The 24,746-nt window shown below is 36.7% G+C and overlaps 1 protein-coding gene across 2 annotated transcripts; it reads left to right on the top strand.

Annotated features, from left to right (window-relative positions):
• Positions 1–1,541: 1,541 nt before the first annotated feature.
• On the top strand, positions 1,542–20,124 carry PHF6 (PHD finger protein 6). Of its 2 annotated transcripts, none has more exons than XM_010191197.1 (10): positions 1,542–1,722; positions 1,921–2,022; positions 5,511–5,644; positions 5,950–5,993; positions 15,397–15,560; positions 15,741–15,884; positions 17,049–17,153; positions 17,929–18,062; positions 18,751–18,880; positions 19,173–20,124. In XM_010191197.1, exons 1-9 carry the CDS (start codon positions 1,585–1,587, stop codon positions 18,878–18,880), a joined length of 1,095 nt encoding a protein of 364 aa, XP_010189499.1. In that variant the 5' UTR covers positions 1,542–1,584; the 3' UTR covers positions 19,173–20,124. The 2 variants fall into 2 exon arrangements, with proteins under 2 accessions (XP_010189499.1, XP_010189497.1); XM_010191195.1 differs by having other exon boundaries at positions 1,585–1,722; positions 15,394–15,560.
• Positions 20,125–24,746: the final 4,622 nt, after the last annotated feature.

Genomic DNA, 24,746 nt, shown 5'->3' with positions numbered 1-24,746 from the left:
GAAGCTGTTGGTAAAGCAAAGGCGATAGATACAGGGCAGACACCTCCTGATACAGGAGTTTTGTAGTAAACATTGCAAGACAAACAGTTAAAACTCAGCCTGTGGAAGTCTGCTGAAACAGAAGAGCGAGGATCTAGAAGGATTATCTTTTAGCAGAAACTTAAAGGCATTCCTCTGCTTTTGATGAGAAAAATAGTGAGTGATATTAGTATTGTGAGAGTCTGACAGCACTGAGAAGCAGGCAGGTTTGCCTATGCAAATTTAATGTCGTGTGTTTTCGTGCGGATCGCCATTGTAGCACAGTCCAGATGTATTGCAACTCCTTTATTTTTATGGCTGGATTTTATATTTTTTCCCAACAGAAATATCAAACTCTATGGTGGCTTTTCTTATTTAGATGAGTCTAATGTAGATGAAGACTGAGGAGGACACTTTTATTTCAGTTGTGGTCAGTTCAGACAGTAAGGCTCAAATCTCCAAAGTAAAAAGCTCTGAGTATGTCTGTTTGAAGAGGACAGTATTTTATTTCTTGAGAGATGAAGAAAAAAATGAGCACGAACTACTTAGTGCTGGGCCAAGAAGCGTGGACGCTCATTAGGTATTTTCACTTTTGAGCTTGTAACGTCTACCTGATGAGAGCATATGTTAACTTGTGTTGCCAGTAACATTTGGAGTTTGTGATTCATGTTGAGTTTAGTTGTCGTTTTAGATGTCGTGCTTAGGGACACGGTCTAGTGGCAGACTTAGGACTGGTTTGATGGTTGGACTCAATGATCTTAAAGATCTTTTCCAACCAAGACCATTCTGTGATTCTATGATTCTAATTTTACGTTACTTTTCTTAGATGAGAATGGCAGCTCTCTCGTGCAGTTACTGGAAACTGAATTAACTGTGGGTCTTGAACAGGTTTCCACAGCCTGCAGGTTAGCGGTAGATCCTGCTAAAATTGCGCTGGTAACGCTGTTTGCCCAGCCACGGCGTATCTGCACAGTACCTAAAATGGTAGCGTTTTATCTTCTCATCTCTACCCTCATCTAAGGGTAGTTACTCATCTGCTGTGCTACTTTGTCAGCTTTTACACTCAAAACCTGTTCTGGATGCGATGCTGGACTCGGATTTTTCCTTCTGTTTTTGAAGTTCAGTAGCATGAATTCTACTGTGTGCATTTTCTACAAACTTTAATAAATAAGAATGGGATGAAAGTGTTGCAGTAACTTTTTCCTCTAATGATTGCTGTACTTGTATTTTCCATTTATTTCTTCTTTCCCCTGTAAGTTTTCTGTTAGTATACAAAGTTTTATATTAATGTTCAAACTTTCTGCATAAAGAACTAATTCTGCTCGCTGATACGACTTCATAAAAAGCTGGCAAAATACTGCCTGTGTTGGATGCGTGTTTATTTGGATATATTGTAGTAGTGTAAAGAAAATGGCAAAAAGGGACAGACCGTTTTCAAACAACCAATGTTATATTTCTAAAACTGTGAGTTAAGTTGCCTTTTGTTGATGTTAACGCGCTGATTGCACCTTTTTTTTCCTGTAGCATTGAGAGGATTGAAGTGGCATTCTAAGGTCATTTAAAATCATGACAAGCTCAGTTGGACAGAAAAAAGTCTCTTCAAGACAAAGGAAGTGTGGTTTTTGTAGATCTAATAAAGATAATGAATGTGGACAATTATTGATGTCAGAAAACCAGAAGGTGGCAGCACATCACAAATGTATGGTAAGTAGCCCACAGCAAAAGGAAGGGAACGTAGTCAGTAAAAGATGACAAACAAATGAAAAATTCAACTGGCTGTGGCATTGGGACAAATCATTAATCACAGTAATTTTAAATCGTTGTGGGTTTCATATATATAAATATTCTACATCACTTATGCCCTTAAAACTTAAAAAATAAGTTTTGTTTTTATAATTTTAGCTGTTCTCATCTGCATTGGTATCTTCACACACCGATAATGAGAGTCTTGGTGGATTCTCTATTGAAGATATTCAGAAAGAAATAAAGAGAGGCACTAAACTGGTAAGTCTATTTCTGGCTCTTGAAAATGGAAGACAATATTTTAGTACCTTCTATAAGTTTATAATGAAGTTGTTAGTGTATTATATGTATTTTTTTAAGTACTACCTTTGTGTGAGTTCTAAGGTAATGGGCAACATACAGAAGATGATGTTAAAGTAAAATTGGTCTCGGATTTATGAAAGGAAAGCCTCATTAGATATGTTTATACATACGTTGAAATGAAAGGTAAAGGTCAGTTAACCAACCCTTGAAATGTCTTTCGGAAAGGATAAAAAGTAGTTTCTTTATTTCAGTCAAGTTCTGCTCTCATGCAAAAATGTTGTTTTAAGAATTGTGTTTAATACTGGAATTATTAGAAAATAAATCCAGGATTATGATTTTAACAGTCACTTTTTTCTTTGTTGGCAAAGGTAGATGGCTGTAGCAGATACGCATTTTTTCCAAGCAAATTTGGAACCTCATTTACAGAATATGCCCATTTTTCTTTTTGATAGGCTACATGTAAACAATGGCATTTCCTAAATTTATCTTTCCAATCCAGTAGTTTCTAGTTAATATTTTCTGTTAGATTTCAGAAAGAAACCCACATTCTAGGGACCTGGCAAGGGTATTACTGTGCCTTTACCAGTATTTGGTTTTGCGGCCAAAATCTGGTTTTTAACCACCAAAGGCACTTTTGATGATTCTGTGAATATGAGCTTATGTCTTATGAGCTATGTGCATACAATAATGACTGTACCAAATTCTTGAAAATTGAGCAGCAGTGACCTTTTTTAAATCATAAGAAACTAATACATTTTAAACAAAAAATTAGAACTAGTTGTTGTCCATTTGGGAAAATGTGTGAGGCTTTTAAAAAACATTTTTAATGAATTATCAGTTCACTCCTCACATTAAAAATTTTCATCTTTGTTATTTAAAGCATTCCTACAGATTTACCAGTTTTTGGACTACCGAGAGTAGTCCGAAGTGCTATTGTAGAACTACAATTACATAATAATAGTCTAATCCAGTGTTTCATTTTAATCTTTTCCAACACAGGGAGCTTTATTTGCTCTAAGTAGCTGAAGCATAAAGAAATAACTATTCACAACTCGCTCATTGTAATTAGGAATTTCTAAAGAACGTGGTAGTAAGTGGAACTGCAGGTTATAAAGAAACTCTTGATTCTTGGGTCTCTTAAATGGGTTTTAAGGGTTATTTCTTTTTATGTCATTGGTGGTTTCTGTCTTTCTGCTTCTGAATCTCTTTGTTCCTTCCCTCTTGGATATATTCTTGGAGCTCACTAGCTGTGTGCATCAGGCACTTTGTTCAGCTTTCTGCAGAAAACCTGGATCTGGTTAACCTACTGGATTCATAGTCCTAAGATGTTTCCTATTTGGAAAGAACTTACAAGATAATTTTAGATCTTAACTTAGGTGCCATATCTCTGTAGCTGTCAGAAAACTACAACTCTGAAATATTCTGTGGAGGAATCTGTCTTTTTCCATTGACTTGCATAGGAAGCTTAAAGTTAAATGTTTATAGTTAGCCCAAACACCCCCTCTAAGGTCTGCTTTCTGTTCTAGCCTGTTCTTTTATGTAGGAACATATTGAGCAAAAAATATCTCAGCGTGGTGCACTGGGTTAAGTAATTATATTGACAGCTTGGACTAAATTTGTCTGCTGACAGATTTTACATAGCTACTCGCCTTCAGGAGGTTCTGCTGCTGACCAGGTACACACTGAAAATTGAGGCCAACAGTCACTTCATTATGGTTGAAGTGATAATGACTGACACGTGAAGCCTTTCTCCTGGCTGAGGAAAGTTCATGTATTCAAACCTTAAGAGGCCAGTCATAAAAGCTTGTGAAGTCTAAACATTTGGGAGTACAAGGCACTGATAGCATAGCTGTTGCTGTTAGCTGTGTATGGGAGGATTTTTTTTCAAGAGCTTACCTATTTTGCAGGTTGTCAAACTTCATATATACCTGATATAACTTGGGAATTAATTGATCCGTTGACAGTGACCATTTGGACAGCAGGACTTGTACCAATGGAATAAATATTTTATTACTGGCTGGAAGCTTACACCAATAAATCAATATAAGAATTCCTGTGTTTTGTTTTGCTCATACAGATACATCATCATGTTTACAAAAAGAAAGTTTTCTTTTAGTCATTTCTGACTTTCAAAATACTGAAATACTGACTAAAATTCATCGGGTGGATGTAATTTCAACCTAGGCTTTTACAAAGAACTTTGATCAGCCATTATTATATATTAAACCATAACTTATAACAAATTTGTGAGCTAAAATACCCATACAAATTAGATAACTAGGGAATGGTATATAACTGTGCCATTTTGGAGCTTGCAGGGGAGTAAATGGAGGTGATCTAAGGCTTTGGTGTTTTTATTGTTCAGATAACTTCATTAAAATTGAAAAACAAGGTGGTGATACGTAACTTTTTAGTGGTATATTTATTTGGCATATTTGAGACTAACAACAACTTCACTAAGCTAGCGTGGTGGACGGAAAGTTTATTCCACAAAGATATAGATGTATAGATGTAGAGAGTATCCTACATTGCACGCTTAGGCTTATGGATTTGGAATTAATTGTAACCTTTTTGGGATGTAGATAACCTGCAACAAACAAAAAGCTCTGTTTTTTGGGAGAGGGTATTTTAATGGGAAATTCAGTTAATTTGGGGGCAATATTATGTCAGTAAAAAATAATACAGAGAAAAATATTGTGGTGCTGTCAGTAACTTCCTAACACAGTATAAGGAGGGCAGTGAACAATTTAGAAGCATGATAGTTGGTGTACCCATCCTAAGCAATAATGAGTCTAATATGAGAAGAATTAATTATTGGGAAAGAAGAGTAAAGCAATAAGCTCCCATTTAACCTGTTCTGCAGTATAAGTATGAAGAGCAAAGTTTAGTCTAATTGAAATAAATCCACGGTATTTTTACTAAATTCAGTGGTCTGAAAATTACTTAAGGTGATAACTGTATAGAAGAGGTAAAGTTAGCTGCTGAGGCTAAGGTAAATTTGCAAGTCGTCAGTATTTCTGACTGCAAGATTTACTGCCAAATAAGTGGTTTTGTTTTTTTTTTTCCTCTGTTCATAATGTAATTCATAATTAAATGGGTACAATTTATGATTTTAAATTTTCGAAATGGTCGGTACAGACTGCTCCTGGGAGTGGGATATTTAGGTGAATAGCTGTGTCACTTTTATCAAACTCATTCCACAAAAGTAAATGACTTATTTTCTTCATTGGATTGATAATCAATGTATGACGGTTGTACTGTTGCATAATTGCAACAAATTTCTCCTTAATTTTGAAATAAACTATGTAAAGCACCTCAGAGCTGGAAGAGTAATGCCAAGTGCATAACTCCATTTATTTTGTCACCAGGAGTGGCACCTATATTATTTTTGAACTCGGAAATACTGAGCCAACAGTAACATGATTTGTGCTTTTGTTTCTTTACAGATGTGCTCCTTATGCCATTGCCCTGGTGCGACCATTGGCTGTGATGTGAAAACATGTCACAAGACATATCACTACTATTGTGCTTTGCATGATAAGGCTCAGATAAGAGAGAAACCTTCACAAGGCATTTACATGTAACTATTATTTTTTTGCTATGTTTTTTTTGTATTTATATTTCATATTCTTTGTTTTTAAAAAAAAACAGCAACAAAGCAAAACAAAAAACCCCACTTTAAACAAAAATGTTGCAAAAAGATTCTAATGATGATTGTGGCATTCAAAATAGTGATGTGCTATAAAAGCTTATTTTCACTGCAAGATTTGTATGTCAGTGAGTCTTACAAGTGGGAGAAAAATGTACTGGCGTTTAAATTTAAAGATGAGTAAATAATCTGTGAATCGTGACTGACTTGACAGTTTTCAACTACTTTGTTTATAGGATTTTATGTCGAAAACACAAGAAAACTACGCATAACTCTGAAGGTAAAATTATTCAATATAAATTTTTCCCATTGTAGAAAGATACTTGGTTAAATTTATTTCTTCTGGAGAATATAAATGTTTTCAGTGCGAATTAGAACTACATTTATTTGAGTTTTGGAAGCCCCTCTGATTTCTGTATTTTCTCTAAAAATTATTGGTTGAGGTGGAGAAAAACTCAAAACATAAATTCTAGGATGTTCAAAAGATTTGATGTACTGTCAGAACAGAGCTTGGGTAGAAGTAATGCATTCCCTTCTGGGAAGAAGCTGGCTCATATTTGTAGTTAAATATTCACAATATTAACAGCTAAAATATTTTTTCAGGTAGCAGCTGATTTTTGCTATTGTTCCTAAATATTCACAATTTTTTAAAACTATTACATAGAGTGTAACTCTTCAAATAAGAAGGACCTAATAAGAAAGGTTTGTGATCCGCTCACTTACAGATACATGTCTGAGTCGTTTTGATAAACTAAAGAAAGGTGTATGGAAACATTCATAAACACCGCGCGTCTTTGCAGAGGGGAGTAGTGAAATGTGTGCAGGGTGATATGCCACAAACGTAGATACATCGTGTGGTCTGCTCAAATTCCAAGCTTGTTGCACTGTTGTGTATTCATGCAGGTATTTTTCCTTTCTCTGTACTGTATCTGAATTTGGGTAAGCCAGCAGTTGTTAGTTTACTTTTCGCATTACTGTCACCTGAAATCCGTCTGATTTCATTAATGAGGAGTATGTGACTATTTAGTGAAGATCAGATTTCATAAATCATGTCAGTCTCTGCCAGATGTATTTTTAAGGTAATACACTACATTTTAATGCTACAGGTAGTAGATATATTAGCGGTAAAGTTTGGATGTTACTTCAGTGTTCAGAAAGATGTTGAGGGCAGTAGAAAATCCCAAATTAGAACTGGTTTGGTTTTGTTGGTTTTTTTTGTCGTTTAGTCTATTTAAGTAACTATTGTCACGTGCTTTGTATAAAGCACTCTAATTTGGCTGTTACTGGTTTTAAACAAGAAAAGCAGTATCTGTGTTATATTAATCCTCCAAAGAGACAGGGCCATGTTATCTTGTAGTTTTGGCACTTTGTTTCTTTGTTTTGGGGTTTGTTTTGCTTGTTAGCAGAAACAGAATATGAAAGACATTTGAGTCCAGAGAGAGGTTCATTTCTTTAACTGGTATTTAAACATAATCTTTTATGCTTATCCACAAATGGCTCAGTGTTTGACATCTGTTGGAAAATGCCTTCAATTCTGCATGGAGGCCAATGCCAATGGACAACTTTTTCTGCTTGAAATTCCTTGCAGGATCTGAACTTGTGCTTCTCTTTGAGTTTTCAGAAAACATTATCTCCAGTTCTACAATGTCATTCTCTAACAGCAAAGGCTTTTAAATTTTATATGGATATGTTTGTCTGAGAAGACATGGGAAAAATTACTAAGGCATAGTGGCTTTTTTCTTAAATGTTTATGATGGCAGTTTATTAAAACATTAAACTAGGCTCATCCTAAGAGACTCTTAGATTGAGGGTAAGAGAAGGAGGAATAAACAACATCATTCAGAACAACAGAAACCAAAGAATCCAATAGTATCTTACTTAGCATTTAACTTGGCACACATTTTTTGTTTAAAATATGTAGTTCTGTTATGCTTTGCACTTCTAGAAATACGTGTAGCTATACATCCCATTAAGTTTTCTGATTTCTGTTTAATACTTGACTGAAATTTTACCCAGTGCTCTTTCCCAGAGTTCGTTCTCGTAGTCCATGCAGTTTGCAGACCTGTACCCATAAAATGTTATTGCTTACAGTTGTGGATCTGATAACGCTGGAAGCTGAGGCTCCTTTGTGACAGACCTCCTTTAAAGCAACAAAAGGAAAAGTACATATTGCATTTGTGCTATAGAAATGATTTATAGCATTGTATGGCAGTGGTATTTTGCTACATTGAAAACTAATTACTTTTAGAAGGCAGAAATATACAGGGGGGTTTTAAGAGTTTAAGAAGGGATTTCAGAGCATTTTTCTTAAATGCTGACGTGTCCTCAGTGAAATGGTGACTGTAAGATGTTGAGTGATGGGATTAAGCATTGTGTATGTATTTTGTTGTTTTACTTCTTGAGGAAAATGTGAATATTGAAGAGGAATTTAAATGTGGAAGAATGGTGGTGTGTAAAACTGGAGCAAGCTTGCAGAGAAGAGTGAATAGACTGGCTCGGGATACCAGATGCTAACTTAGCAGCTGCTTTTTCTCTTGTTTTTGTTTCATTTTTGTGAAACCTTGCTTTCAGCAGTGTTTTCATAACAGAATAGTTAAAGCTTATCTGTGGATCTGTCACTCAGCATAGGTGCACAGAACCACAGGAATTATCAGCCTTTTTGGATGGAAACTTATTGCTCCTGCTCTGGGATGCTGGGTTTTTGTTGTTTGGGTGTTTTTTTCTTGGTCAGTGTAGAACATCTGGCTTTTTATCCTTTGTTCTCTGTATCCAGATTTAATGGTTACAGTCCAAATGCTTTTATTACATTACTTCTGTTCGTGGATGTTGGAAGAGTTTTTAGGAGTGTTGGGTTTGGTGCAATCCAGAACAGTTCATTTTCTGCCGGCAGTGCTGCTGCATAAGAGTGAGATTTTTCCTTCCTTTCCTCAGAAAACAGATGCTTTTGGGGATATACTTGTTCAAGTCTGAGAACTGGCTAATGTGCCTTTTGTTAGAAGGTCTACTTTAAAAAAATGTATCTGTTAGCCATTTAATGACAGTTAAAGAAAATTTCATGAGGCTCCATAGAAATATGGTTGAAGGACCTGTGTTGGAGTTAAAGTTACCCAGTTAAAACCTAATAAAAAGGGTCTCTTAGATGTTATTTATTCCTGTCATGAAGTTCACGTGGTGCAAGAATTCATCAGACTAAGTATGTCTCTACTCACCAAGACAAAATGAATGAGCTGTGGGAGTTCATTTTCCTTGCATTGACAGGAGTTGCTGGACTGCCTTCTGTTTTGTTTGAATCCAAAAATATGAAACATGGCAGCAAAGTATTGTGTTCTTAAATTCGTTATCTGTTTTAGCAGACTGTTGGGTTTTTCTAATTTAGCTGTATGGCCTAGCCTTTAGGTGACATAGGAGAGTTGCACTTCTCCTATATTTACTTTGTGTATATAGATTTTGGAGTTACTCTTCTGGAAGCAGGACAGTAAAAGTGAGGTACTCACAAGTCGTGCTAGGCTGTGGCTGTGATTTGGAGACACCTGCTCAGAGGAGCAGACCAGGTTACTGCAAGCTTCATGTCTAGATTTTTGTCTTGCTGGTTACAAATCTAATAAAATAATATGAGCTGAACTGCAGGTAATAGTTGAATTCATAATTTAGGCAAGCTGTCTGAGCTTTCAGTACCTATGAGGTTACAGGAATTGGTGCCAGTGCTTTCAAACTATCACAGCTAACTATTGGTTGAATTACTGTTCAGTTTGATACGATTGCATTTCTTCTTTTTGAAGAATAGAGTTTTGGAACTGTTTGGTGGAGTTTATTCCAATGTAGTGGAAATAATTGTTGAAAAAATTGAAATCTGGTATCTTTCAGTTCCTTGCAGGTGGGGCTGCCCTGGCCCCCATGTTGAATTTTAAACAAATGTAGCTGATCAGGAATAGTTTACATTAAACTAGCATAAGAATATAATTTCATTCTTCTGTTAAATAGTAATAAGGAATAATGAAGACAGCCATGTGACTATCTATTATTAATGTTTAAAAGAGATGCTTGGAAACTGGGGCCGGAAAATAAGGTGTCCATAATTCCTGTTGTAGCTGTACTAAAAAGCCTCAGGAAGCTGTTCCCACAATGGAAATAAGGACATTCCCTGTCTCGGCATCCTTTTAATGTTATTCTGAAGATAAACATGAAATCTGTTCTTCTCGTACTGCTCAGTAAATTGAGTCAGGATAATATTTCTCTGTGAGACCTGTTTAGAGATGCTATGATTGACATCATACTGAGTGCTTTTTCAAAGCACTGCATGAGCCAGAGGCTGGCAGGAAAAGCACCCAAAACTTTTTGGCATTATAGTTAATAACATCCTGATTCGTTGTTGGATTATTTCATCAGTGTTTGTTCATGGGTGTATTTTCTGTAACATGGTTCACAACATAAGCTTGCCTAAAATGCAGTCAGGTATAAAAGTTTTGGTACCGTTGCAGTTCAGCGTCCTTTCAGTTCTGCTGGTGGACGGTTACAAATTCTTCCTGAGATCTGCTAACTCAGCCTTCTTGGCTGTCCTATGGAGAATGCTGCTCTTAATGTGGCATCAAATGGATATGTAGCGTTACACCAGAACCCACTGGTCCAGGCAGTAAGTGAGCGGTCTCCTGTGCAGCCCGTTATGGACTAATGAGGCGTTTTGCAGAAGCATCGCGATGGTGGTGTCGTATATGCTATATGATGTATGTGTCATATATTTGCTATAGCAAAGCACACAGCTAATGGGAAAGGGAAGAACATAAAAGTAACGTGGTGAATGGTTTGTCCTAGCTGGGGAACTCTCCTGTGATGTTTACGTTCCAATTCTTCTTCCTCTCTGGGCAAGACATTCTACAGAGAGAAGCTCAGTCAGCTAACTCATACTTACAAGGTTCATCATAGCAGTTGTCCTAAGCTTTCTTACTACGCCGATAAGCTAAGTCTGTCTTCAGTCTTCGCCAACGATTGTTTCCTTGAAGAAGGGGTTAGGTTGTATGGTTAGGTAGGACTGTTTTATTCATTTTCTGTGTTAAATGTACTTAATTAAAGAAATAATCGCAAGTACTTTGTAACACAGATACTATGCAGTCAAAAATAGCTTTTGGACAAGCGTTATCAGCTTCTTGAGGTATCTGGCACTTTTGGAGAGCATACAAAGTGATGGGACCTGAGGGGTAATTTAATTTTTTGCCTCTCCACTCTTACTTTCTCCAGCTTAGAGAGTTTCATGTAACTTAGTCTTTTTCCATTTCAAACAAACAAACTCCCTAAAAATTATATTCAGCATTTTGATTGTTAATTTCACATCATTTACTGTTAGAAAGCTACTGTTGTGATCACATTACCTGATTCCACATGTATTTGCAAGGGGTTTTATGCAAATCTCTGTTCTTATTAATGGTTATCCATGAATTCACATTGTTATTACTGACTACTGAGACAATAAGATTTTCAAGGTTTTTTTTACGTTTCTTTTCAATTTAAAATAAATACGTTGCCACAAATGGTTCATTGGGTTTCAGACATATTTTAGGGACATCTTACTTTAACGTGCTACAGTACTTTTTCTTTCTCTGTTATATTGTTTCTCTTCTAAAAATCCAGTAAGGTTGATTTTGTTCTTTATAAGCGTTAGAGTTTCTCTTTTATCCCAAATGCAGTGTAAAACTTCAAACACATACGTGTGATTTCAGGTTAACGTAACAGTGTGTCTGAGCCACTTCCACATTCTACATTTTGGCTTCTTTTTATGTTCAATCCCACTTGCAAATATATTTTGCCAGTCAGTTTTATTTATTATCTTCCTCATACAGACTTGGCTCCCTTTGCTTCTGGCTCACGTAGTCCATTGTTTACGGTAATGTAGGAGAGCAGTATTAGCCTTTATTGTACACATCCTCTTTTTATTTGTTCTTTCGCAACCTTTAAATCACTTAATTCTTTCATTACTTTGCTTTAAGCTAGCTTTTTGAAAAGGGTAATTCCATGTGTGTATTTCAAGCTGATGCCGTATAGAATAGATCAGTGATATCTCAACCTCTTCTCTGCCAAGCCTTATTTTAAACCGCAAAACGTCGTGATCCTTTTCCCTTCTAGTCATGATCAAAGGAGAATTTTTAGATTTCTCTCTAAGGCTGAGTCTCCCTGTTAACAGTTTATGTAATACAGCATTTTGCTAGTCTTCTTTTCATGGCACTTTGTACTGCTCATGGATTTCTAAAATGCAAATCTGGGGCTTGTTGCTGCTCATCTTTCCACTCATCTGAATTTACAATCACATATTCCTAGGTGCTTTTTTAAAACACAGTTTTAAAAAACAGTTTTCTGTTTCCTCTTGATTTCTACCCCCACCCCTCCTTCTCGGACTGTATCGGGTATTAAGCTTGTTTTTTCAGATATAGCATTTAGGGACTTCTGAAAAAAGGTCCTAAGACACCTCCTTTGAAGGCTTTAGGTAAAGTGACACTGAGAATATTGTGATGATTTTAAAAATCAATCTAGTAATGAGGTATGGGATGGGGGGCAGTTGAGGAATATCTAGGGACTCTCAGGGGATTCAGATACGGGTGATATCCGTGATGAAACGTCGTCTGGTCAGGGAGGAGTTGAACAACTTTTTGTGTTTTCCTTAGTTCAAGCTGACATGAGAAGTTGGAAACACCCAACCATCAGATGCCAGGGAAACAGGGTAAGCTGGCAGTGGGCTTGAGGGGAGGGATAGGGCACAAACCAAATTGTATGTTAAAGACCATGAAAGGCAGGTGTACTTTAAAGCTGGTTACAATCTCTCTCTTCCTGTACTGTTACACTAGTGCACAGTGCTGTTAAAAGCGGAAGAAACTTGAATGTTTTGAGGTATCGGTCTTGCAGGTAGATGTGGTAGAGCAGATTCTCACGTCTCGATGGTGTTAAGCTGTAGGTCCGTATCACTTGTAGTAGGAAACCTAAATCTGTAAGAAATTTTAATTTAACGAAAGGGTCACGTAGCATCTAGATTTTTTCAATGAACTCTGAACTGTTTGGAAGTAATAGTTTTGAGCACAGAAAATGGGTTTTCCTTTGAAGAGCACTGTGCAATCTTGATGCTCTTTTTTTTTACCTTACATTGAACGAATCTTCTAAAAATAGACCATTTTTACTTTTCGAACCTTAAATGCTCTAATGAAAAAACACTTAAGAACTTATTATTTAAGGAGGCTGGGATATTTCTTATAAAAAGTAGGTTTTCATAAAGTGTGCTTGGTTTTTTAGCAATTATGATTCTCTTCAGTTTTGAAAGTGTGACTGTAGAGAGTTCAGGATATGCTTTAATGTTAATTTAGAAAATAAGGGGGTCAAAGAGGTGGAAAGCGTGGTTAACAGGCTTGATAAGGAGCTTTGGGAAAAACAGTAAGTGCTGTGAATGGACTGCATTTTGCTTCATCAAATACAGTAGGGAAATCCATGGAATGATTTTGAAAGAATTATTTGTAACTCCTTGCTGATGTTATTTAAAGGGTCAGAAATTCAACAGTCACAGTTTTGTAAGCCTTTTTTTTTTATAATAACCATCTATGATTTCTGTAAATGTGAAAGCAGAGACAAAGATTCACAGTTGTTTTCTAACACGTTGGAGGAGGGCTCATATGATGAGGGATAAGATAAAATAGAATTCTTCTCACTGAAAGAGGTTTTCAGGTTGTAATAAAATTTGCCATATGCGGTCTGAGAGGTGCGATATCTAAACTGCCTAATCTTGCTTGGGGAAGTTAGTATGGAATGATAAATTAAAAATAAGGCTAGATAGTAAATTTTGAGAACAAAACGTAAAATGTAGTTTCGTTAGATAATCCGTGTCATCACGTATCTTATGTTTTCAGAGTAAAGTAAATGGTGCTTTTGTCATCTAATTAGAGAAGAATAGTGTGTATATGTTAAAGCACAGGAATGTTGTGGTAGATAGACATATGTATTTAGTATAAATTTGGGAATATCTGTATATAGCTCAGTAAGCTGTCAATTTAATCCAAAATAATTTGCAGATTTGTATTAATTTATTCTCATTTTATTTTGCCTCTTTCTAACCATACAACAGTATACAAAGCTTTGGGGGGATTATATTTCAACACAACCTGTTGTGATGCATTTGGAATAGCTTTCTGTGCTTAATTAATAAATGTACGAGAAGCTGTAGCTCTCAGGGATTAGCAGCAGATAAAAGATGTACTGTGTTTAACAGGACACACTTGTATGCAGGGCCTCAGGCCAGTAGTTCAGTTATCTGCTGGGGAATATAGTCAAGGCTTTGACTTCAGACTTTTGTGCAGTTGATTCACAGTTAATCATGAGGTAGAAATACGATTTGATTATAACGTGATAATAGATAAGAAAGATGAGTTCTGGCAAAGCAACATTTAGTCTCAAAATAAGATGTCCTGTCTGGGTACTGAGACCGTGACATAATGGCGATAAGTGCCATAGCAATGCTTAAATAATAATAATAGTAGTAATAATAATAATAATACCACAACACTTAAGTGGCCCATGAATGTAGAGCGTAGATGTTCCACATCTTCCGCTTAAGATTTCCTTCTGTCTTGATGTTGGTGGTTGGGATTTTGAGAAGCAAGTTCTTTAGTGGTGTGTCTGCCAGTGTCTTTGAACAAGGCTGCCGAAATGCCTTGGCAGTTTGAGCAGGACTGGGTGTTGCATATTGAAAGGAAAAACAAAAAATAAAGATGCTCCTGTGAGCAGCTAATGATAGGAAAGTTGCTAGGGACTGAATAGATCTGGTTATTCAACATCAGATCAAACCTAACCACAGCGTATTGGAAACAGTCTTCAAAGGTTGGCAGGACTGGTCTGTATTAACTGCAGAGCTTAGGGTGATTAAAAGGGCGGTCTGCTGGAGTAGCGGGCTGCAGCTCTATGGTGCGTTCAGCAGCTGAGCTGACATTTTCAAAGGAACTCGTCTGGTACTTCTTCGGTATGTCTGTATTAAAAATATACATTCTTATACTCTTAATGGTCTAGAGATATCTGGGATATTGTCGGTGTGGATGTTTTTCTGCAAACTGGCAGCTGCATTCAGCTGTAGATGTAAAAACATACTGTAGCTAAAAGTAAATTTTGGATTTTTTTCATGGAGGCAAAATACATTTCAGTTTTAAAACTTGGTGTTCATGTTATAGCCAAAATGGATGAATTTTTTTCTCAAACCAAAAGGCATCAATTAAGAAAGCGAGGAGAGAAGTGTTATTTAGAAACACTGGCATAATATCAAGTGCAATTTACATTGGAGTTATGCAACTTTTTTTTAAAAAAAAGCTTATTTCATGGCTGAAAACATTTTGCTGGTTTCAGTGTAGTTTAAATGAGCCTTATTTTCAGTGGAGATTAATATGTGTATCTGGGGACACATCCTGGGTCTGAAAGTAGAGGTTCTTAGAAATGCTAAACCTTCATATGTTATAAAGATGCAAAGCTGTGTGGTATGTATAAAGAAGTGAATGTTTTCAGGATCTGCAGATGCATGTTTGAAATAAATGGGAAAAAGTTGCTATTTTTATTTCTGACCAAAATACAGAAAATACAGCTTACCTTTTTCCTTGTCTGTATTTTTTGTTAGTTTTTATGTAACATTTCTGAGAATGTTATTTGATGATGTTTTCTAACTTCTAAAGCAGATTTAGAAGAAAGTATCAATGAACACGAGTTGGAGCCTTCACCTCCCAAAGGAAAAAGGAGGGGTCGTAAGGGAAAACCAAGAAAAACAAACTTAAAAGGGCAATCAGAAGACACTAGATCTACGTCCTCACATGGCACAGATGAAATAGAAAGCAGTTCCTATGTAAGCAGTAAATATGCTAAACTTCTTAGAAGACAGAATTGCATATTTCTTCTCTGCAAATATAATTTTTATTAAAAAACTGCATTTGTCTGAGCCTCCAGCTGGTGGCCACAGGCTTTTAAAAATTACAACCTTATTTGTAACCCAGCAGTATATTTTAGTAAAATGTTTTTCTTTCAGAGAGACAGGTCTCCCCACAGAAGCAGCCCCAGTGATACAAAACCTAAATGTGGATTCTGTCATGCAGGTGAAGAAGAAAATGAAGCTAGAGGAAAGCTTCATATATTTAATGCCAAAAAGGCTGCAGCACACTATAAGTGCATGGTGAGTAACAGTATTGTTGTTAACCAGTCTGTTATGTGAATTTTATCTGAAACACTGTTTTGGATTTTAATACAGTACCCTCACGTGTAATTATGCGTGAGCATTGTCTGTGTGATGATCTCTTTAGGCACTGAAGTGTTGTGAAGTGAGCAATTCATTTATTTTCACTGCAAGCAATGTGGATAAAAGTTGGCGACGTGCTAAGAGATGGAATTAGCTCAGGGAAACTCTTTAGCTTATTAAAAATGCTCCCTTAGTGTCTAAATGCATACCCAATATCTAAAAAGGAAAACAAAACCCAGTTTTAGCTAGAAGAATCCGCTCCAGAAATAAAACTCCTTTACAGTCATTCAGACAAAATCCAGGAAGAATCGGTGAACTTCTTAAATTTTCTGACCAATTGATTCAGGGTGTGTGACTCAGAGTGGGACATGGCAGTTCTGGAAAACCCTTGCCTTTAGATGGTCACGTTTCTAGAACTGTCCACTTGAAAAGAATCTGTTCATGTCAATGAACATGTGTGGATAGCACTATCTTTCATCTCACTCTTTCTGTGAATGAGGTAGGACTTTGACTCACAAACTTCAGTGGTTCCTGTTGTAGCTCAAAATTAATAAGTAGTCCAGGCAATCCGTGGCTTATTGATTGTCTTCCTCTGCTGAGCCTTGCTAAACTGAGAGCTGGTGTGTGCCAGCAGCCTTGAGTCTTCGAGTACTCTTTGATACTTTGTGTACCTGAATTTCAGTTTTAAGACAGTTTAAACTGAATATACCAGGATGGTGGTGGTAGGGGTGGTACTCCCAGGCTCCATCGTCATCCCTCAGGGCTTTTCAGGTACGTTGACATCAGCCAGGAAGGAAATTGAATAGTCCTAAAAAGTTCAGTGGTGTAATCGATAATACTGCCCATTTATTACTTTGTATCTTCATCATGTCATTATTTCTTGCCTGCTCCTTTGTCTTTTAAAATACATTTCTCCAAGGCATCAAATGTAATGAAAGCAGTCAGGTGGATATCGGAAGGCGTATTCACGATATCGATTACTCAGTTAGTGTGGGGGTTTTTTCCTAGTGTTTTGGTTCAGTATTCAGTTACTCCTGCACTTAAAAAAAATTCTAATTGCGTTGGTGACCTGAGATTATTTTGGACTTGCTTGTTTCACAGTTGTTCTCTTCTGGCACTGTCCAGCTAACAACAACTTCAAGGGCAGAGTTTGGTGATTTTGATATCAAAACTGTACTTCAAGAAATCAAGAGAGGAAAAAGAATGGTATGTATCTGCAGAATGGGATGAACACGTTGCTGATTTTGTTAAGGTGTATATAGCTCTGCCTCTTGCCTTTTGCGAAACAATCTTCTCTGTTTCTAAACACAAAATTTAAACGTGTGATTACTTTTGGGACAGGTAGCCAGATAGGAATCACCTTAAAAACTAGTGGTGGTTGAACATGTAGTGTTTAGGGTTCTTTACGACAATGCACATTGTAAATTATCGTTAGCCTTCCTGTAGAAGAGCATCAGCTTTGGATCCTGTGTTACTAAAAGTACACTCTATAAAACTACAAATAAACTTTTGATGTTTTAATATGAAAATGTATTAAGGCTTCATCGATGGGGATGTTGGTAAAATTTTGCATTGTGTTTTATTAAAATTCAAGGGGTTTTTTAAAAGAAATTTATGTAGGGATAAAAATAAAAAATAAAAAAACCAACTTCTATCAATATTGTTCCTTGAAAAAACACCATTTCAGATTCTTCATATATTAACGTACTAACTTCAGTGGCAATGAAATTATACTGGAAATGTAATAATACATGCAATTGGGTAGCGATCTTCAGTGCAATGGACAGGTAAATCCTAGTGTTCATTGTTGAATAGATTAGTATTAAAATAATTTCTGTTTTACAATACCTTTGATGAACTTTTCATTGAAAGGATGATTCCAAAATGGTAGCTGTGAATATGAGGAACACTAAACTGAATACTAAAGAGACAAGAGACTGAAAGGCTGAACCTGTGCCTTTCTCTTCTTTCCCCTGCACAGAAATGCACACTTTGCAGCCAGCCTGGTGCTACTATTGGGTGTGAAATTAAAGCCTGCATAAAGACATACCATTACCACTGTGGAGTAGAAGACAAAGCTAAATACATTGAGAATATGTCACGAGGAATTTATAAGTAAGGACCTATGTCATTCCTGAACCTATAATGAAAGTGAAGATACTTCATGACACTTTTTCTGCCTAACTTGGCTAGTTAAGCATATTATTAAAAAATAATGTAATTTAAAATTGTATTTTTAAGTAATTGTTGACTTTTGCAAAATATTTCATTTACTCTGCTAATTTAATATAATGTTATAACATGAAAAATAAGAAAAACAATTATTTGACTTCCACTTTCCTCCTCGATTGATCTGTAATTTATATTGAGGATAATTTAAGTGGATAATTTAAGTCATTATTCCTCCCTATTGACGTGTTTTGTAGCTTATTTTCATGGGTTTTTTTTTTAGTTTGGGTGGTTGGGGTTTTTTGGACCCTGTAACTTTCCATACTTGCCTGCTTGAACTGCTGGTGGTTAGTGACTTGCTGCATTTGAGCTGCCAGCGTGGTTGTGCCCACAAGAGGGCATTCATTCTCTGAGCAGTGGAGGAGTAGTTCTTGAAAACTGGAATTTATCGACGTTTTGTTGGCTAGTTTTCAACCTTGTTTTCTTTCTCAGTTTAACTGGTGCTTGACTGGAAACCACAAATGACTTGGGTTAGCAATTGACTTGTACCACATCTCAAAACTAATTGAGAGGAAAGTCTGGTTTTGATAGATGTTTTCAGTAAAAGTCCTCACTGTTTCTTTTATTGTGCTAGACTCTATTGTAAAAACCATAGTGGAAATGATGAAAGAGATGAAGAGGATGAAGAAAGAGAAAGCAAAAGCCGTGGCAAATCAGGCACTGACCATAATGACATTCCTCAGCAGCAGCTCAATGGAAACTAGGTATGGAAGTTACTCCTGGCAGATCTGTTACCAAGACTGAGACGCAATATACATTTAATGTAGTTTATTGCAGTGAAGTATTTAAATCTAGTGTATGCAGATAAGTACTCTTTATTGGCATACTGTAGAAAAATGGGGAGGATGTGTTGTTTTTTAAATCCAGCTGACTTTGTAACAGTGTAAGAAGGGAGGCCCTTATTTTTATCACCAAATAGAGATGTAATGTCAGAGCTGCTAAATGCTTTTCTGTATGATTTTAAATTTACTATTGTTTTCATCATTTTTTAAACAGGTTCAAGGGACAGAGTTATAGAACTGGGAATGGCTAAGACATCATAACTACTAATTCTTTTATATTGTTTTCTAAAATCAGAAAAGGGTTAGTAACTTTTTACTACCCAGCTCTGTTAGAAATTTCATTGAACTGCCTGAAACGTTCATGTGCGTGAGCCTTCAGTAAGTGGCAGAGTTTTACATGTCAATATTATGTAGTTTGTAGTCTGCAGTGTCTGGAAAAAATGAAACACTATATAAATGATATGTAATATGTACCGTGTCAAAAGTTGAGGCAGACATTGAAATGAAGTAAGATCTATATTTCTGGACTGAATAAATACCTTAAGATTTGGAATGCGTAAGTTGAATAGTGGATTCATGCAATGAGGGAAGATCTTAGCTAGTTAACAACACGGACAAGTTCGTGGTGGCAGCAAGCTGGTACTTTGTGAATTTTGTGTTTTCTTCATATGGAGGCTATATATGGGAAAGCCACTCTCTGTTTTTGCTTGCAAAGCACACAGTAGGAAAGGACTCAGTGTACACCGAAGCACGCTTGAACATTTCAGGTTGTTCCTGTTGCGATTGCTCAGTCCGCCCAGCATTGTTTGAATGCGGGAGATTTACTTGAGCAGCTGCTGGTTCTGAGCTGTGAGCTTTAGAACTCATGCCAAAGGGCTGTAGTTCATCCTTTCCCCAACGACCCACCTCTTTCTGTGTCCCTGATTTACAAAAAACACTTCACTAAGTGTGATTAAAACCTTACTATACAAATGTTTGGACTCTGCAGCCCAGTCTCTTTTACTTCAGACTTACAACTCTTAACTCGCTATGGAATTCAGCCACCATATCTGACATCCATACCTCAAGTGTTCTGTGTCATGTGGAGCACTTCATGTTTTGTCCAGAATATGCATAAAGGTCCCATAGTCTGTAAGAAGAATGAGGAAAGAACCTTTTTTTTGCTAGACTGGTATTTATTTTTTAATCTTATGACCACTATACGAGAAACTTTGCTTATCAGCCGTATTGTTTTAGTGATTATTTTTTCTCTTTCTGTCAAGTCCACAATCATGTCATGGAGTTCTACTTGCTAGAGTTTGATGTTCCTTTAGGGAATAATCAGATCTAGGCTATACCAAACCTAACAGATCGGTCCTCTGACTGATTTCAGAACACCTTGTCATTTCTAATGGCTCCTAGCTTCTTCAATTGGTCTGTTAAAGCACATTCACAGACTTACTTAAATAAAACCAAAAAGCTGACTCTAGTCCACATGTTTGTCTGTTGCTATCACATCACGTTGTTTGTGTAGGGTTTTAACTTCTTTCACTCTGAACTCCCAACAAAGCTCTGGATTTGAAGGAAGGAAACAAGCAAAATACACTGATTTGACTATAAACTGCTACACTTTTTCTGTGATTGGTATTGCAAAAACAGTTCATTTGTAACATGAGTTTCTGTAGCATTTTTTACTTGTATTTTTAAAAGATTTAACGTGTGTCATTTGTCTTCTTATGCATTCCCTTAATGTCTTGAGGGACTCAATTACTGTATATTGGAGTTTCTAACATTTTACCTGTTAGAATTCAATCAATTCTCTTTGCTTTCCTGGAGAATAATGCTGTTTTGGAAAGAAATATTGCTGTGTACATAAAATATTCAGTTACTGCGCTAAACATGATGCCATTGATCATTTTTATTTTGTATTTGTAACTTTCAAAATTAAAAGTGTGACTTGAATTGCAATGACAGATCGATTATTGAAATTGTCTATCAAGGTGTTTTGTTTCTCCTAGAATATGAACACTTTTCAGCCACTCAGAACAGAATGCAAAATAACATCCTTCAGTGTTTAAATTACTTCTAGATTTGTGCCTCAGACATGGCCCTCCCATAGAATAAAGGCACTTAGTTTGCAGGTACTGTATTTTTAACTAAGGTTGCATGGGGTAGATCTGCCAGCATACTGATTGTGTTCGAGACTGAGCTCTAATTCGTAGTGTGTCAGTTGCTTAATATAATATTCAGTTCAATAACTCCTCTGTTGTGAAATAAATTACCCCATTCCATGCCTTGAAGAAGCAGAACAGCACTTTACCTTTGGGTAGCAGAAAAGTAAGTGGCTGGTTTACCTGTTACCTCTTTGTGCTGAGATGGCCTGAGCTTTCATTAATTCAGAATTCATGGAAACAAAGTCAGAAGCAAAAATCTTTTGTCTTATAAGCCTCAAATTTGTCATAACTGACTTCAACTCATGTATGCTGGGTAAAAGTGCCTTACAATGTAAAAATTGTATTTATATGTTCCCAAGTAGCATCACCTGCTGGGGAGTAATTCTGTTGTGGTGTTAATATTTAGAAGAAATGTACCTCAGCAGTGTATTTACTGTACATCTCTTACGTCCTTAATTGTAGTTTGAAAAAGCATGGCAATGTATGATAGTATACAACATTTACATCATTTTTTTAAATACTGCCATTACTGTCTTTTCATGTGTATTTTAGCTTGGAATTTCAGACAGTCTGATTCTTTTTTTATTTTATTTTTTTTGTAAAGCAATGTAATCTTTGCAAGCGTATATTGAAGATTATTCTGGAGCATCTACTGCCTTCCCAGAAATGTTAGAAGTAATGGAAGTGCTCTATAGGTGAAATAGGTATGTTTAAATTAGCTAGTTAAATTAATGCAGTCCATTTGTTACTGAGATTTTTTTTTTTAATAGGCACCTTCTGCTTTCATCTCGCAATCGGAGAACTCGTAAATTTAACAAAACTCGTCTTATGAAACTGGTTTCACTTTTATTTAATTTTGGAGTTTCATTTTGCCTTTGGGCATTTCTTTTGCTTGCAAGAGTAGTGTGTGCTGTTTAAGACACCAGGAATGCACTGAGAAGGGAGGCTTCTCCCCAGCTCCCTGTATCTCTTTATTCACAGATCTCCCCAACTCACTGTATCTCTACATCAGCAGATCTGTGATTGTGCTATACTAGAAAGGACTGTACCAAGGAAGGACAGGAATCAGAAGATGATCGGTCAGATAACTTGAGGATGCAGCTGGTGTAACGCCAGGGTCTCAAGGTGTGATCAAACACTGTAGTACTCCATTTCAAGGAAGGGTGAAAGGCCGGTTCAATACCAGCAGCAGCGCAGGTAGCGAGGATGAGATGGGTTAGCTGATCAAAAGTTCTGCTCATTCAGCAGGTGGTGATCCACAGGAGGTTCTGTGATAGGGCTTTAGTAGGAGTTGCACCAGCTTCACTCCGGGAGGGCAGCAGTAAGTCCATCACCTACGTTCCACAGAGGTTGACCTTTAGGTATGAAGAGCTGTGCTGATCTGGAGTGGTGTGATTATACTGAATCTGGCCCTGAGCTGTAACACAAAGGAAGAGAGCTTCCTTCTTACTGCTGCCTATATGAAAAATAACTTAATGCTAAACCAGAGTGAAAGATGAAGAGGTGATCATCTGTTTGAGATAGCAGACTTATCTGGCAGGTAATATTAATATGCTGAATCAGATTGACAAGAAAATTAATACTCATTAGATGAAATTAAGAGAACTGAAAGTACATTATAGCAAATAGTAGCTGCTCTTCCATGTCACCGGAAACAGATTCCACTGTATTAGTAACGGAGGTTAAAAAACAGAACACAGCTCTTGATCAATGTGCTTGTTGAAGCCATTTCTATAGGTGCATACGTATGTACGTTCATTCGTCAGCAGTGACATCTCAACCCTTCAAGGATCCTGGAGAACTGTTGCTTGTCAAAAAGCACTCAGGTTAGGCTAACATTTGCAGCTTTTGCTCTAGCATACATTTACATTAGGTGTAAAGACAAGGAATGTATGAAAGAGGGTAAATGCATTCCTATCTACAATGTTATGTATATTTTGTTCCTGTTATATTGGCTTTACTTCCAAAGTTGTAGTTTGCAGTATTAGTTTCTTTTTATTGGTATCCTTGCATCTATATATTCAATAAATGAATTATGAATTTCATATGTGCATATCTGTCCTTTTTCTGAAAGCATAACTTCAAAGCTGTAATTTTAATGCATAATTGCAGTATTTTTTATTGAAACAGGCCCATGAAAACTTTACCAGGAGAGAAGTGAGAATGCATACTTACAGTATGCCGCTCAGTCAGTGGTAACTCTGCGTATTTGTGTATCTTTTTGACTTCGTGCAATGAGTAAGCTGCTTTGCATTTACCTCTAGTTAATAATGTGAAGTGACTGACTCGCTAAAGGTTTCCATTCTCACCTCAAGAACTTTTACCTTTTCCGAAAGCGAATTAATTTAGACTAAGATACGAAGGGAATGCAGAGTGTAATACACTGACGCTGCAGAAGAGCAGCTACATCCAGCGTGCACTTCAGAACTGAACAAATGTAGCATCAGAGATTAACAAAAGATCACTTGAAAAATGCTGGATTCGTCTGAATACGTAACTGTGCAAAGTGAGACAGCAAGACCTTTCAGGGGTTTTAAAGTGGTAAGAAATGTGGGAAGACTCTGTAGGACGAAGAGTCCTGTTGGCCTATTGATGAAGATCTTATTTTCTAACTACACACTCTTACATCATCATCTTAAACAAGGAATTGATTTAATGAGTTTAGCAGGTATTTACTGTGACTTGAGGAAAATCATATCCCAAGTCAGCACAGGCTTACATGTCAGGAAAAAACTGGCATTCATCATTTTCGGATAGGAGTTGCCAAATGATCAGGCCTTGTTGATGATGCGTAATTATTTATACTTTCATTCCACATCTATCTTTGCAAACATTTCTTGAGGAGGTTAATTTAAGACTTTTATTATCAAAGTTGATGTTGGGAGTAGTTTCACCACATGGCTTTTGATGCTATGGAAATTATTACTGGATGCACGTTTATTTGTTCTATTGTTTCTGTGTTTTAATTCAGTCAGCTGGCATCTTTCAAGGAAGTGTAAGATATTGTTGAGGAGCCTTGTCTGCTTTGTGGATGTAGCTTCTCAGTGGAATAGACGTTAGGGCAGAGTAGTGAATACTTCAAGGGGTCTCACATCCTTGCTTATTCTGCCATACATAAGAGTCTGCAGCACAAGCACAACAGTAGTTATTCATTGTGCCTAGATGGGTGAATTACGGTAAATTACTTTCAGGCATTAGATACAAAGGGAGATGCTGCAGACTCTGGAGGCTCAGCGTGTCTCTCTAATGCCACCCACCTGCTCAGAACTCTGTGTCAACAGTTTAAACTGGAAAATTAATGCAATAGTGAAACTACCTGTGAGCTTCTACAACAAAGATCAAATTGTGTCAAACTAATGTTGCTCCTTCTACACCAAGGTACCAAGCTTCCTGAGCAGAGGAGAAGCAGTGGGCACAGCTTTAAGTGACTGATGGCTTCCTGTAAGAAAGTAGGGGAATGTTGTCTGACACCAATTTAAAAGTGAGGTGATGAAAACCTGTTTGGAAGTAATGATAAATCATTCACAGTCAGACTGCAAGGATGTATTGGGTAGGATTCTCTACAGTTCTGCTCTGATTTGATGTTTATTAGTATTTTCACTTACAATTTCGATGGCATATGCTGGTTAAATTGT

Source organism: Mesitornis unicolor, unplaced genomic scaffold, assembly GCF_000695765.1.
Source record: "Mesitornis unicolor isolate BGI_N332 unplaced genomic scaffold, ASM69576v1 Scaffold53048, whole genome shotgun sequence".
In the NCBI taxonomy this organism is placed as follows: Eukaryota; Metazoa; Chordata; class Aves; order Mesitornithiformes; family Mesitornithidae; genus Mesitornis; species Mesitornis unicolor.
The sequence above is the reverse complement of the archived record's forward strand: the minus strand, read 5'-3'. Positions and strand labels throughout refer to the sequence as shown.